The sequence below is a fragment of the Podarcis gaigeae genome (genome assembly GCF_964106915.1).
Source record: "Podarcis gaigeae genome assembly, chromosome: 9".
Taxonomy (NCBI): Eukaryota; Metazoa; Chordata; class Lepidosauria; order Squamata; family Lacertidae; genus Podarcis; species Podarcis gaigeae.
The window spans coordinates 45,849,604-45,866,110 of record NC_139685.1 but is presented as its reverse complement, the minus strand read 5'-3'; the positions used below and the strand labels follow the sequence as shown (position 1 = coordinate 45,866,110).

The following is a 16,507-nucleotide window of genomic DNA, read 5'->3' as shown; positions in this document are numbered from 1 at the left end:
TACAATCTGAATCCTCTGCAAAGGGTCTTCAAGAGATATTTTGAAAGTTGTGCTCCACATGAATATGAATATATATATATATATATATATATATATATATATATATATATATGCAATGTGTTCTTGGGGTTCAAGGTTGCTCTTTGTATCACCCCCCACCCCTTAACTTTGTGGGAGAATGGATTTGTCCCAGCCTGAAAATAAAAGAACTTCTAGCCTTCAAGGGAGTTGATAACTCTTTATTATAAGAATGAAACATTGTAACAAGATGTTAGATCAGTTATTGAAACTAACATTTGGATAAGGTTTCACTTGATTTGATTTTTGTACCATAACAGTTGATTGTGGGGGTGGGGGGCAAAACCCATGGAAAATGGCATCCCTTAGTTTTTATACACTCTTGTGGTTAGAATAATGAATGTCAGACACAAACAGTGCCAGGTGCATATATGTAGGAAAACATGCTTGCCATGGGAGTACAAAAATAAAATTTATTTGTTAAATTACACATAAATATAAGGTACAAATGTATTTTTAAAATACAGTTAAAGATAATCACACTTGCATTGTGTACATATGAAAATACAGTATTTTAATATTCAACATACACAGACACATTTATGATAAATGTAACTAATTGGCAATGCCAGTTCTTTTCATTCTGGGTTCCCATATCTGTTTTCCATAAATATGGAAAATTAATATGCTATGAAACAAAACTCTCTAGTTCTGTCGGACATCTTGTAGCAGCTTGTTAATTTCTGCCACCAGCTCGCTAGCATCCATTAGTTCATGTTTACCGTCACTGAGGTGGTTAAGCACATTGTCAAAGTCATCTTCTTCATAATTCTCTGGGATTTCCTCCATGGCTGGCAGCCATTTAGAAGATGGCTGGGCCCCTGAGTGAGTCCCCAAAGGAAGCCCAGTGTTGTTTGCAGGGTTTTGGAAGTGTGTGCTGGCTGCCCAAGCTGCCACCCCTTGTGGATAGCTTACAGTCTTGGCAGGCAAATGTCCTTTCCTGCGCTCTAGTGAGCTGGAGGGATCCATTTCGTTGCATTCCGTGTAGGCATCTAATGAAGGAGGCAAAAGGCGCTGGAAAACACTGTTCATTTCTGACAGCAGGGATGAGGTGCACATGTCACCTGCTTCGTCCTCGCTCTGACTTTCTTTGCCAAAAGTTGAAAAGCTCTTTTTCTTTTCAGTCGTCTCAACGGCTTGAGCATCCTCTTCCAGTACCTGCTGTTGTGGTGGTTGAGTTTGCTGTGGCTGAAATTCCTCCCCAGGAATAAACATATTACTTCTGTAATCAGAAGATGGAGAAGGCAGAGGTGGCATCCAGCACTGGTCAGAATGTCCCAGGACTCTGCATTCCTCTGTGCATAGTCTCATTGCTGTCAGTAAAATGAAAACAAGAAGTTAATATTCATTAAGTTTCCAGGCACTAGTCACAGTTTCACTTTTAACTTTGAAACTTTCTAGGACATGCTAATTCATAGTGTAGTGGTAGTGGTTTGAAAAGAAGACATTTAGGCTATGACTTTAGGGATGAGGAACCTGCATGGCCAGAGATGAGCAATAACTGAATGACCAGAAGTTCTCCATTCCTCCTATAAATATTTATATGGAAAGAATTCCTATTAAACTAAGGAGGGCTTACATCTAGAGTAAAAGCATGTACAGGATTACCCCATCAGTGAATGTGTGTTCAATCCTCTTCCACAACACTTTAACATAACCATCCAGGTATTTAAAGCCTCATGTAAGTGATTGTAATGATGATATGCTACTGGCCCTCTGTCCTCCATTGTGCCCCCCTTGCCTGGTCCAATTCCTCCAAACACTGGAGGATATTTTACCCTGTAGATTCCCACCCCATTTTTGTTGTAAATTGCTTTGGATGTTATGCTATGAAACAGCATATGGATTTGCAAAAAAAAGGGGGGGGAGAAAGCAGAATTAGAAGACTTGACAAAATGATTAATATGTGAATGAGCGTTGTAACATCAACTTTCTGAGTCACTATATTTTAGTGACAGTAAATTTCACAGACTGACTTAAGTTTCTTCCCATTTTAATCAACTTAATAAAGATGGCTAAATAAATGTAGCCTATATACCTTCAAACCCATCCCATGTTCCATGTATGTGATTAAATTTTACACTTGCAATTGTATTCTTTGCACTTAAATATATTTCTAATCATTTAGCTTTGTGCTTCCTTATATCGGTTCTTGGAAGAAGTTGAGATGGCTATGGTCAAGTTACTATTGGTGTATTGGTAAGCTGCAAAAATCCTGTATGTTTAGAGAACTGAAATGCTCAAAACATAGACAGGTTTGGTAACTGAGTAAAGGTTTACAGCCTAAGATTACACAGATTCCATCCAATTGTTGAAAATTGTTCTCATTTACATTAGTTTGTATTGAAGGACAACAACAACAAAAAGATTTTGGCATTCTTGTAGTTACTGGGAAATACTTTTGCTCTGAGGTATGTTTGTGGACATTTTGTTTGGCAGAAAGCCCAATCCAATTTGTTCAACTCCTCCTGCCTCTACATAGTATCAACAATTACATACATGGCTATCCTAACAGTCATCAAAGGACTAACTTAAAGTCCTTAATTTAAATGGGCATTCTCTTAGCATGACTGTAGTTGGATATAACCTAATGTTTGGTGCATTCATAATTGGTGGACATTCATCTGCAAAAAATAATAATCTGCTGCTATATCAGCATAATGCACATGTCTATAGAAGGTTGGGAAACTCCTATGAGTCTGATGGCCTAAATTTGTGTTAGTTATTTTAGAATGACCTAATAGCAAATGTTTAATGTTTAGAAAATTATTTCTGACAATTAATACTTTCCATTGCTTAATATCTGAAGAACCCAATGAATAATGAGTATATGTTGGCTCTCATTTACCACTACAGAATCAAATAGCTCAAGAAACGTTGTTCTGTGACGTTGTATTTAGAAGGGCAAAGATGTATTGGCCCATGGAGATAGGTTGATCTGTTAGGAGACAACTTCTTATGAACTACCCATTCATCTAGCACAGTACTGTCTACACTGACCAGGAATAGCTCCCCATGGTCTCAGGCAGTGGTCTTCCCCCATACCTGATCCCATTTTCAAGCTGAAAATACATAGAATTATTGTTCCTCCCATATGAATGCAGACTAAGGATACCCAAACTTGTGTCATTATGTTGCATCCCTATACACATTGACTTAAGGTCTTACTTCCCATACAGCAAAAGGCTATGCATGATTACTCAGAAAATAGGTAAGTATGTATAGGATTCCAGCCTTGGCAATGGGACCTGCTTCTATGTACACATGCATACCTCTACCAAAGGCATTATGGATTTTGAAGAAGCACAAACTCAGGACAAAATGGAAAAATGAGCTAAGAGGAGGGGATGTTTGGCAAATCCTCACTGTGATCTCCCACCCAGAAACCTATGTTCCCAGTGTGGAAGGATGTGTGGATCCATAATTGGCCTCCACTTATGGACACACCATTAAAACCATATTCATGGAAGACAATCTTACTCGGCTATGAGTGATAGCCAAATAAGAGAGAAGACACATGCATAGAATTTCCCTATAAGACTACAACTCCCATCAGCCTTAGCTAGTGTGGCCAATCATCAGGAATGATGGTGGTTGCAGTCAAACATCTGGAAGGCTACAGATTCCCCATCCCTGCTATAAGAGAAACTATTCATTAGGTTGCAACATGGTAGACTATTTGGAATTAATGTTGGGAGTACAAGGATAGAAGGGTCCCCTAGTAAAGTTTAAGGATTTTAGATCACTGCACATAGTCAGTTGTGGATGGCATGGTAGGGCAGGGCAGCTGTTACTTAATGGGAAATAGAGGGGTAAGTTAGTGATGAGGTTGGTGTGGTGCAAATGCCAGTTATGAGAGTACCAGTTTGTCTCCATTGGTGTGTTTGCATCATTCTGACTTTGATGTAATTGACCAGAGGTCAAGTGGGCTATGCCACCCCACTATGCCATCCACTATGGCACATAACAATAGAAATTCAGTAACAGACACCCAGTGTGAGTTTACAAATGGCAGGCTGGAACACCAATCGCCATTCTAACAACTGTGGTAACTGCATACATATGTGCTTTCCTACTTTTTTCAGAGAACTGAGTCTCATATAGCCTTTAATTGTGAATATATTTCTCTAAAGGCATTTTGAACACAAAATCTGTAGCACCCATGCATTGAATATCGCCATCCTCAAAACTAGATATCAAATTGTCATCCATTTTGTTTTTTAATGCAACCATGAAATTGGCTCCACCCATTATAAAGGGCAAGAGCAACCCACTTTGAGCCAACTCATCGGACTGCAAGTGATACCAGTTGTGGTGTTTTTGGCCATTGAACTTGGACAAGTGTGCAGCACTTTGGGTATACGAGGTGCCATGCTGCACTTGAGCATAAATTGGGCTATAGGTGCTGCTATGTGAAGAAGGAAACGGTTTTTTTTTCAAAGCATGAAAGTTAAAGAGATTGTTTTTCATCATTGTGAAGTTGTCTCAGTGTGACTGGCAGGGAGCACTGTAAATAAACTGTTCAACTTTCATTGCATACTTACCTGCAGGAATTCTCCCATCTGTAAGGAAAAGGTCACTGAATCCTTCTCCAAGAAGTCTGTCAATTGGAGAATCTCTCCCCAAATCATAATCGCTGTCTCCTGCTTCACTGTCACCACGGCCGCTGTCTTTCAAGCTGAACTTATCCATATCTTGAAGGGCGTACCTGCGATAAAACAGAAGTGACATGTGGATTGAGTTATGCTCTATTGGCTCATGTGCTGGGCACTCTCCTCAGGTAAAACTGCTTTCAACATTGATCTGAGTAAAACCCTCACCTGTAGCTCCTGGAATATTTGTTTCCTCTAAAACTTGGCCTTGGCTGATACTGGCCTTGATGAAGCATTGAGAGAAGTTGAGAGACCTGTAAAGAAAAACACAAAAGACTGATTCCTGAAAAATAATGCCCAAATATCTCCCTAAGAGAAAACATATGTTAAAAAAATTATTATTATTATTATTACTACCACTATTATTAAAACTTCAGCTGTTTAAAAATAATCATTTAGAACCTCTTCATGTTGCAAAGACATAAGACAATACAGCCAAAGTAGAAGAGAACTGGTAATATCTAATGACACTTTACCAATACAATTTAGTCCTGCTTTTATTAGCCTGAGGATGCCAAATAATTAAAGACCTGATCTTCAGTCTAGTCAAGCTAAAGTATTTGGATGTGAATGGATTTAGCTCCATTGAAGTTAGTGGGCCTAGAAGATCAGCTTACATTCAAGTGTTTTGAGCTATGGCTCAGGGCCTTAAAACATATTCATTAACAGATTTGCATGCACAGTTGACATAAGCTGTTAAAGCAGCTGCAGTTAGAATTGCGGCACCATTGGTAATATATGCCCTCATTGTTTTTTATCATCTGTATATGTAAATACACTATGGAATGTGTTCGAATAGAGAGGCAAAGAACATGCAAGTTTAGCATACTTTATTAGAAGCATTTGCGGGAAATGTTCCAAATAAAGCTTGAAACCTTGATTAACAACAATAATAATGCCATTAAGAGTAACTCTTTTTTAATGTTTAATTGGCATGGCAGTGTAGCAAGGGGCTGTGTAGCCTTTCACGATTCACATAAAAGTCACACACAGAGAGAGAGAAACAAACTCAAACACACACAGGGCCATTTTACACATTACATATTTCCAACACAGAAACAAATACAGTGTAACAATCAGTTTCAAAATCATGCACTGTGTGCAAAGATGTACTGTTACTGGGAAGCTGCTGCCAATCGTGGCTTCCCAGTCCATACGGAGAGAGATTGAGAATACAAGTGTGTGCAATTATCATACATCACAGTTGGCACACTGGTTGCAACTGCATTCTGAAATAATGAATCTGTGAAATGGCCATGGGGTGCCTGCTTGCATTTGTGAGTGAGTACTAGTCCATGTAGCACAGTAAGTGAGCTTACCTCAACAGCAGGTGTAGCATGAGTGAGCTCAAGGGAGAAATTCTCAGGTACGTGATTTGATGAGATGGTCACCAGACTGTTTAGAGACTGGTGACTGTGGTGGCTTTGGCGACTGCTCATCTGCCCTCTTTCTAGTGTTGGAGATGATGAAGGTGAAGCTTTATGGTGTGACCTGATTGGCAAAGTACCATTAACAGTAGGCACTAGTGTAATGTCCCCTTTGTGGATCTGTCTTGATGGCCTTTTGGGATGATGCTGGTATGTGGACTCTGCTACACGACAGTTATAGGATCTGGTGTCCTTTTTCTCACGATTGCACCTTGTAGCAAAGACAACCATGATAACTAGCAAAACAGCACATATTGCCCCTAAGGATATAATTGTGATCATGGAAACATCTAGAGAAGGTTGGCTAATGTACGTAGCTTCTGTAGCTGAAGGCAGATAAACATATTTAACAACACTGCATTTCAGAAGTGCTTTGGTACTGAGCTGAGGACTTCCTTTGTCCTGAACCACCACTGAAAGTTCCCATTCTGTTGATTTGGCAGATTCAATGCTAGCATTGAGATAGATGTCACATGTCTGTGGGTCCATTATGAAGAGGTGGTCCTCACTACTACTTGCTAATGAACAGCTGAGTTCTGAGTTCATCCCTGAGTCTTTGTCTATGGCTCTTATCCTAGTGACAGGGTAGTTGATTTCAGCTTCTTTGGGGATTGAAATCTTTGCTGTATTGTTGTGCAGTACTGGCTCTATAATCCAAGGGGCATTGTCATTTTCATCAATGATAGTGAGCACAACTGTTGTATTGCTGGCAAGTTGCTGACTCCCTCCATCTCTAGCCTGAACCACAAAGGCAATTTGGTTTACTTCTTCATGATCAAAAGTTCTAAGTGCATAGATGGCTCCATTGGAAGGATCAATGGTCACATAGGTAGTTATGGAGCTTCCCAAAATAAAGCTCTCCAAGATAGTGTATGTCACCTGCCCATTATCTCCTAGATCTGGATCTGTGGCTGTAACAGAGGTGATATATGCACCTGGAGAGTTATTTTCCAGAATTACAATTTCATATCTATTGGTCTGGAACTGAGGTGGGTTGTCATTTTCATCAATGATCTGGACAGTAAAGTGTTTCACTGTGGAGAGACTTGGGGTCCCCCTGTCTTCTGCTATGACAGTCAAGCTGTATTCAGATCGCTTTTCTCGATCCAGAGTAGTATTTGTTAAGATGAAATAGTTGTTTTCATAGGTCTTTTGGAGTTTAAAGTGACCATGCCCATGGAGCTTGCACACCACCTCTCCATTCAACCCAGAATCTTTGTCTTGCACTCTCACCAGGGCCACAAATGTCTCTACTGAAGCTTTCTCAGAAATGTAAGCAATTTCCTCCTTCCCAGGAGACATCAGGTTTAAATTGATATCTGGCTTGTTGTCGTTCACGTCCACAACCTTGATGATAATCTTGCAGTGAGCTGGGATAGAATTGGGACCCAGATCTTGAGCCTGGGCATCAATTTCATAGGATTTGGTGGTTTCATAGTCCACTGGCTTGAGAAGGGTCAGCTGCCCCCTCTCAGAGTCCATCTTAAAAGTCTCGATGATCTTGGAAGACACGTGGCTACTGAAAGAATAGACAACTTTCCCATTCGCCCCCTCATCCGGATCAGTCGCGTTGAGGTCGATGAGCAAAGTCCCAACTCGGGAGTTCTCCAACAGCTGGATGATATAGGTCTGCTGCTCGAAAACGGGACTGTTGTCATTGGAATCGGAAATGCTGATCTTCAGGATGGAAGACCCACTGCGCTGAGGCACCCCGTTGTCCGAGGCGGTCAGCTGGAGCTCGTAGCTCGATTTCAGCTCCCGGTCCAGCTCACTCACTACGATCAGCTCGGCATACTTGGCCCCGTCGGTCCTCGTGCGCACTTCGATGGTGAAGAAGTCGTTGGCCGACAGCGAGTACGTGTACAGGGAATTGTCCCCGACGTCCGGGTCGAAAGCGCTGTCCAGAGGGATCCGGGTGCCCACAGCGGCGCTCTCGGAGATCTCGAGGGGGATGAGCGCTCGGGAGAACTGCGGCGAGTTGTCGTTAATATCCAGCACCTCCACCTCGATGTGGAAAAGCTGGAGGTGCTCGGTGGGCAGCGTGATCACGTCGAACTCGATGGAGCAGTTCAAGTTCTTCTGGCACAGTTGCTCGCGGTCGATCTTGGCGCCGATGCTGATCTCGCCGTTATCCTCGCGGACCTTCAGCAAGGGAGAGTTGCCCCTCTGCATGGCTCGGAAGCGTACGGAGGAAGGGTTGGGCAGCCGGTACAAAACGTCTGCCACGTCTTCCGAAAGCCGCGCGATGACCGAGCCCACCCTCTGCTCCTCGTAGATCCGGTATTTCAAAGTCTTGCCCGCGGCGCCTCCCCAGCAAGCCGCCACCGTCGCCAGGGCGAGCAGGGCGGCCAAGTGCGTCTTGCCGGCGCTCAGCCTCGGCATCACGAAAGCCTTTCCTTCCCCACAAGTTCGCAAAGCGCTTCTCTCAACTTCTGCTCGATGTCTCCGCATGCATTTGCCTTCCCCACCCCACGCCCCACGCCCCCAAAAACTGTACCAAAAAGAGAGAGCAAGAGTCCTTCTGCAACCCGGCACAGTTCCGATATCCTCTCCGAGCTCAGAAAAGTTGCTTACATGCATGCAGATGGTGGTGGGACTCCCTTATACATCCTGGAGGCGAGCCGGCTGGATTGTGCTGCTGCGCTCTAGTCCAGGAAGGTTGGCACATCAGGGCTTTTATTCCTCTTCCTTCTCCTCCTCCTCCTGCCTCTGCAGTTTACTCTCCGCCGAGTGCGTGTGGAGGAAGGAACTGACGCTGGCTGGGCGCTGGGCTCTTTCCCCCGAAGAGATCCTCTTTCCTTTCCCTGCTCGGCTGCCGACTAAGCAGCCTCGATTGCTGACTCCCGTCTAAAAATCTGGGGAACTTCACTCCAACTCAGACAAAGCTTTTTGCCCGGCTGCATGTGTTGAATTGCTTCCAGCCAATCAGCGGGCTTCCAAATCAAAGGACAGTGAAGTCACACACATGCAAAAAAAAAAGAAAAAAAAGAGGGGTGGAGGAAGGAGCTGGAGGAAGGAGGGGGGCAGCTCCTTCTCCCTCTCTCCCTCCCCCACCCTACGTTCACTTTCTGTGAGCGTGCCGTTACACCCACCCCCCACTCCCAAAAGTAGGCGACTGGCTAAAGAGCTACTTTAAATCAACTTTTTTGTTCTCCTCTTTATGATGGTTTCGACGGGGGTGGGCTTGGTTTTGTTTTCGTTTGGGGTCTTGTTTGTAATTTTAATGAGCGCTTTCAAGAATCCCCTCATGCATGGACTTCAAAGTTGCTGTAACCAAAGCGAGTCTTTTTTCGAGTAAGTTTTGCGGAGTGAAGAAGTTTGCCCTCCCTCAGCCTTGGTCCCCGCCTCTCTTTTGAGGAATATTAAGATGCTGCTTCTGATTTCTAAGCAATCTTTTCCCCTTTTGTCTTCTCTCTCTCTCCCCCCCCCCCACCTTATAATAGCCTTTTTACTTTTAAGCATTTGCTTCCCTTCATCTTAAAGTCAAGAAAATGCTTGCATAGCCTTGTCCTTTCGCTGGCTTCTGATGAAAGTATATATAGCATTTGGCACTGATGTGTGTGTTTGCCTTCCCTGTACTTCCCCAGCCCCACTTACTGTAGCCCTTGTAGTTCTTCAGAAGCTCCCTTTCATCTTCCTTTTAAAAGCACCCTTTCCTTTTAGCATGATGGAGCATGCTAAAGCATTGTGTCCACATGTAAAACACTTTTATCATAAGAAGCTGTGGGGCACACCATAGGGCAAATATGGTGCCCAAATTTTTTTCAAAGAGGGCCAGATTTGAAGAAGTGAACATGCATGAGGGCCATGTTGAGCTTTTTTTGCAATTTTACCCCTAAGTTTTTGAGCTTTTACCCCAAGACATATACTGCCATGGGGGCCAGATTAAATCGACCAGTGGGCTTTGGCCATGCCTGCTCTAAAGGGTGATGGTTGTGATCTACCAATGGCAGTGCTCTCATTAAGTTTAATAGAACACAATTTCACACATTGCTGTGCTCTGTCATTTATGGTCAAAGCAGTTGGTTGGTTGTTGTTGTTGTTAACATTTCTATTTTGCCCGCCATTCAAGGATCACAAAGTGATTGACAATATAAAAACACAAAAATATATAGCATAGTAACAAACTATGATACTTTCTCCTGCAATGAAACTCCCCCCACACCAGCATTTTCCAATCTGTTCCAGAAGATCAGAGGAGCCCCCAAAACAGCTTTAAGGGGTGTTGGAACACACAGCAGGGGTGGGTGGGGCAAAAGAGGGAGGGGAAGGTCCATTGCATGAATAGAAGCCGTTCCACGAATGTGATGACTTCACTAAAGGCAAACCCATGTGTTTGGCAGAAACCTCCTGATAAGGAGGACTTTAAACTGAGTCCTGTATGGGCGGTTAATGAAATACTAGAAGATAGCATGACATCATCTGCTGGAGATTGGAATATGAGTGAAACTAGGATGCCAATGCGAGTAAATTCTAACGTGTAATTAAACAATAGAAAGTTGGTGATACAGCCCAAGGTTTCTGATGTCTCTACACCAGTGTATGGAAGATAAATACAATGGGCTTCACATTTTAGCAGGAAAGCAAATATGGTTTGATTGTCATTACTGAAAGCTTGTTGACTGCAACTTATAGCTGGATGTAGGGCTTAGCATGAGATATTAATAATAATAAAAATGGTTTGCAGGCCATGCTCCGAGAAAGGGGAAGAACAAAGAAATGGTAGGTCCACTGCAAAGAGAAGATGGAGAATGAAAGTGGGTGACAAAGAGAAGGTGGAGCTGTTCAACTTTCACTTTGCCTTAAGGCTCATCCATAGTTCCTTTTCTGCCATATTTCTAAGCACAGATCCACGATTTCCAGGACTGTGTTCAAGTGTTTTGTTTTATTCTGCCACTTTGTCTGGGAAAACCCACTTTTTTTTGCTAATTGGAGCCAACAGCAATTGGGTTTTCTGCAGATTGCCTTGTTCTCTGATTCAGTGGTAAAATGCAGGTTTTCCAAGGGAAAGCGGTGGGGGAAGAAAAACACAACTGTTGAGATATGGACCTGGTAATCCTGGACCTGTGCCTAGAAAGTGTGGCACAAAAGGAAGTGTGGGTGAACCCTTAGTTGCAGTCAAGGAAGATGTGCTTGACCTGGCAATAATAGATCAAATGATAAATGAATTGAGTTGTAAGAAAAGAGCAGTATCCTAGGAAGCAGTGAAGCCCTGCATCCTAGGATGCAAAATAATCTTTCAGACGTAATATCAAATAGCATCTGTCAATATTGTTTTTTAAAAAATATTGGAGAATAAGGTAAGTGCTGCAAAACTGAAAGTAGGCAAATGTCCCCATATTTTAAAAAGGGGAACAGAGGAGGCAGGCAACAACTGATTAGTCAGCTTGACATCAATAGCTAGAAAGGTTCCATAGCAGATTAGTAAGTCATCATTCTGTGAGCATTTAGGGGAGGGAAAGCTGTGATCACAAAGAGTTTCTCAAGAACAAGTCATTCCAGACTAATCTCTTTTTTTGACAGTTACTAGATTGATAGATAGAGGAAAAGTTGTGGACAGTGTATATCTTGATTTTAGCAAGGTCCCCCATGATATTAATGATTTGTTAAATGTGGGCTAGACAATACCACATGGGTAGGATTTAAGCCTGTTGAGGGGCTACATCCAACCTGGAGAGAGGAGACAAGTGGTGTGCCACAAAGTCATATTTGAGGACAGACAATGTTCATCAAATTTCAGGTGGCACCAAACTGGCTGGAATAGAAAATACTGTAGAAAACTGGAATTCACAATGAACTTGACAGTATGGAGAACTGGATCAAAACTAAGTCAGTATTAGCTAAGAGATAAATGTCAGATTTTGCATTTAGGGAGACAGAATCAGATGCAGAAAAACAGGACAGGTAACAGGCAACTGATTTGACAGCAGTACCTGCAAAAAAATATTGGGTTCCTTTTGGAGAGTACATGCTAAACATGAGTCACAAGTACAATGTGTCAACTAAAAACGCTAATGCAATTCTAGCCAGCATCAACAGAAAGTATAGGGTTCAGATCACACAAAAAATCAGCAGCAGCAACAACAACCACCCCAACAACAAAGCTTCCCAAACACCATTCTAGCAAAAAAAAAAAAAAGTCTGTTCAGACAACAGTTTTCTATTCTGAGCACCACAGATTTTAGAAGGATGTTGACAAACTGGAACATTTGCAGAGGAGAGCAACTTAGATGGGTGGAGGGCCTGGAGACCAATTCTATGAGGAAATGTTGAAAGAATTGGCATGTTTACATAGATATGAGACAATTAAGAAGTGATATGATAGCTATAATCAAATATTTGAAGGGCTACCACAAAGATGATGGAGCAATTCTGTGCCCCCTGTTGCTCCAGAGAGTAGATCTACAGGGTTCAGATTACAAGAAAAAGGATTTAGCCTAAACAATGGAAATAGCTTTCTGGTGGTATGAACTGTTTGACAGGGGAAGAGTGGAAAGTCATGGATTCTTCTTCATTAGAAGTTTGTAGATGGTATTCAAGGCAAGTCCTACCTAGAGGAGACACACTGAAGTTATTGGCTGTTCATGCATCATTCAAGAGTTTCTTGAATGATCTGTTTTGTTTGAGTTCTATGTTCTCTGTCATGGATTCTGGGATTGTTCTGTCGCTAGGCAAACATATTGGGATTGGGACTACATTCAATTTAAATTCTCTCTGTGGATTCACCTGATCCAAAGCCTTTGCCTTGTCTTGCTTCCTGTGCATAGGAGTTTTGTTCTCTGGCGTGTCTTCCCTGAATGATCTGCTATGCATGGATTTTGTGTTTTTTCCCATGGATTCATTAAATTTGAAGTTCACCATTGTCTGGTCTGCATTATCTGTCCCTTACTTAAAGGTAGTCATGTAGTACCCTTCAGATATCATTGAACTGCAACTCCCATCAGCCCCAACTGGCATGGCCAATGGCATTTGTAGTCCAACAGCAAGTATAGAGCAATGCATTGGCTATCACTTAAATGAACAGCATCTTTTCTTTGAGTTTCTACACTTTACCACTGGATTATGGATATATGAGCTCTCCCCCTTTCATACTGGGCTCAGGGACAGATACCCTGCTAGAGTCTGTCCCTGAGCACAACAGCCTGTTGTTTTACTTCAGTGTTCCACCCTGGTGCAGGGTTATTCCAATTTCTGACCTGTTGGATAGCAATCTTTTCAGAAATTAGCAATATACATATATAGCCAGTATGGTGTAAGAGTTAAAATGTTGGACTAAGTCCTGAGAGATCATGGTACAAACCCCCATTCAATCATGAAGCTCATTGGGTGACCTTGGGCCAATCAATAGCTTTCAGCCTAAACAACCTTTTGGAGAATAAGGTGGGGAGAGCAAAACCATGTACACCATCTTGAATTCCATGACTATTGCATTATTATTCATGTAATAAATGACATGTGAGTGTGTACATACCTATACATATTCCCAGCACAAATGCATATATACATCTGTGGTGCATGATATAGCCATGGTATACTATGATCCAAAGTATTATTACATCTCTACAATTATCATATTGGGGGAAATGTTGGATATAAAATTTGCTCTGGATTATTATGCGAGCTTCATCCTGCTTCCAGGGTGAAGAAACTTGATAGATTTCCTTTCATTTCAAGGATAATAATTTATGGCGTGCTTTTCCTTCGCCTTCTCTGCATTTTTGTTCAAGTTCATCATTATCTTGCCGCACTTTCATTTTCTTTACATTATTTCTTTGATGTCTTTATCCACTGCTTTATTTGCAATGCTCATAATCTTTCCATCATTTCCCTCCCTCTCTCCTGGGTTCCGTTCTCTCATTACCTGTAACCATGCACCAGATGTAATAAGTAAAACTCTGAATTTCCAATCCCCACCCCCACAAAAAAAATAGAATTCAACCAAAGTCACTAAGAAGCTTCTTGTGGCAAAAGAAGAAGACAGAAGAGTCGCAGTGTGAGCTCGCCTTCTTTTTAAGCATTCGAAAGCATTTTATATGCTATTGTCTCTTCCTCTCTTTTTTTTCAGAAACCAGTGCCGTGTAGCAAATTGTGTAGAATAGAAATGCCTATAATGAATGTATTTAGTAGTGGGTCACGCCGATGAACATTCTGCCCCCATGAATAATGCTGTTTTACAAGTTTGCAACCTTTTCAGAGTTCTGATCCCCAAACCCTATAGGCAAACTCAAAAATCTAAGACAAGCAACTGGGACTTTAGAAACCTATAGCCATCTGGCCTAAATCTCTAACAATCCAAGCCAATAATTATATCAATGCAGGCTTTAGTGAGCCCCTTTGCAAACACCAAAAGAGCAAAGAAAGGAATTAGTGTCCATTCTAAGTTGGGGTGAAGAGAATTCAAAGATAACCTAATTCCATTAGCTGCCAAACAGATTTTCTTGCAGCTCTAGTAAACCTTTCTAATTTATTTATTTTTTTAAACTCCAAGTACATTTACCCCCTCTGGCCATAATTGGAAAATTGTTTTATTAAAGGACCTTTTCAATTTCCATTAATATTATTGTGTTGTTGGAAATGAAGCTGTTGCCCTTTTTAAGAGCATTTAAATAATTAATAAGGGAAAATAATTTCAGAGCTGAGCACTGAAATATTGAAAATGGGAATGTAAATTAATATAGATACCAAACGAACATGTTATTATGCACAGCAGTTCAGCAAATGCAGGGATGACTCTTAGTATTACAGCACTTATTAGCTTGTCTTCACACAGTCATTCTTTATTACACGATTCCCCTTGGATTTAGAGGTTGGGACATATTGTGTTACCTCTAGACAGAAAATATATACCTGCAGACATCTCCTAGAACATGGCTTTAGTCTTCCAAAGGTTATCAATCAATCAATCAGTTATGAAACTGACAGCTCTGCCATGTCTAGAATTAGGCTCATGGCCACTGCTGATATCTCAGTGTGGTCAAATATTTATAGAACAGCTAGATAATTTTGATGTTTAAGAATGGGGTAGGGAAAAATCAACTTTAAAGAGCAGCGCATTCCTCACAACCGAGGAGCTAGGCAGAAATTCATTTAAAAACTGAGTGGCTGTGAAACTGTGGCAGAAAATTTAGACATTCTAGGTTATCATCAAGTAAACTGCTTACAAGCAGTTGGGGCTTTCGCTTGGCTTCCTTTGTATGAAAGAGTTTTGTTTGAATTTCCCTTAAACCCCAGTCCACCTTTGACATGGTAGGCTTTAGTCACAAAGGAAGGAAAAAACACCCATGTGCAGTCAGCAGACATTTCTTACACAGTGTGCCATTGTGAGGTGTTGTTAGGCACGTGAGTGGAGTGCTGTTAACCTCCTGGTGGGTAATCTTGGTTACTTCTGCCATATCACACTTCCATTCTACCTCAGAACTCTTATCCTCAGAAATCAATTTCCATCCAACCACAAGTATCCTACCTGGACTGAACAAACAAGCTGAATCTAAGAAGTACTGCCTGAGGCAGACATAGCTCTTTCTGAATCTACCATTATCTAGAAGCTTAATTAACTTTGCTCTTAGCCAAATATTACTTTATATTTGCACAATGTGCACATTACAATTTCTATTACCACCCCCTCCACTTTCAAAGCAGAGATTTTGAGCATATTCAAAATCTGTTATTTTTAAAACTTCCTAAGCTTTAGGCAACTAACTAGAGGCCTACGGGAAAATGGTCCTTTACTTTTGAACCATGGACAAGAAAGAAAGAAAGAAAGCCACCTGACCCAGACCAGGATTTAAAAACTTCCAAGGCAATACTTTAAAGTAATGAAATTAACTCTGCTTTATTTTTAAAAGATGAATTCATATTTGGTTTCCACCTGGTGTATTGCCTTGTCACATCATGTTATATCATGTCATTCCATGCTCTAGGAAACAAGATGTACTCAGATGAGATGTGATTTGACACCTTTATAATGAATGTGAAAGACATGACTTGCCAAGTCCAAATTGCATTTTAAGATAATATTTCCATCATAATGGAAGAGGCAAGAGCTCCACTTTGTGAATAACCCAGAATCTTCGTCCTGTGTAGAAAAGTTGAAAAGGAGCTTTTCACAGGTAGAGTGTACTGTAGCATAAGCCCTTCACGCCAACTAGCAATAGCAGAAAGAGAAGACCCAGAGGACTTTCTTGGTTGGAGGAAGAATCCACCCTCATTAGTTAAAATTCTTCTTGATCCAGTGTAGGATAAAGAGCTAGTATGGTACAATGTCTACAGAAGTAGCTTGGATGCTGGAAGTGGAAGCTCAGATCTAAGCTTATTGCCCATGAAGGTCACCAGACAGTTTGTCAAGCTCCC

The 16,507-nt window shown here is 41.5% G+C and overlaps 1 protein-coding gene across 2 annotated transcripts; it reads right to left on the bottom strand.

Moving 5' to 3' along the window:
* Positions 1-218: 218 nt before the first annotated feature.
* Positions 219-9,139, bottom strand: PCDH18 (protocadherin 18). Of its 2 annotated transcripts, none has more exons than XM_083754741.1 (4): positions 6,050-9,139; positions 4,899-4,984; positions 4,623-4,786; positions 219-1,391 (listed from the first exon to the last, which is right to left on the bottom strand). In XM_083754741.1, the coding sequence occupies exons 1-4, from the start codon at positions 8,735-8,737 to the stop codon at positions 724-726; spliced, it is 3,606 nt and encodes a 1,201-aa protein (XP_083610867.1). In that variant the 5' UTR covers positions 8,738-9,139; the 3' UTR covers positions 219-723. The 2 variants fall into 2 exon arrangements, 1 of the variants encoding a protein (XP_083610867.1); XR_014567956.1 differs by having other exon boundaries at positions 472-3,183; positions 3,313-4,786.
* Between the last annotated feature and the right edge of the window lie 7,368 nt (positions 9,140-16,507).

Coding starts and splice junctions, on each gene's coding strand:
- PCDH18 (XM_083754741.1), bottom strand. CDS start 8,737: ATGCATGTAAGCAACTTTTCTGAGCTCGGAGAGGATATCGGAACTGTG. Junction 4,787..4,898: donor AAATATTCCAGGAGCTACAG/GTGAGGGTTTTA, acceptor GTTTTATCGCAG/GTACGCCCTTCAAGATATGG. Junction 1,392..4,622: donor AGATGGGAGAATTCCTGCAG/GTAAGTATGCAA, acceptor TTTTACTGACAG/CAATGAGACTATGCACAGAG.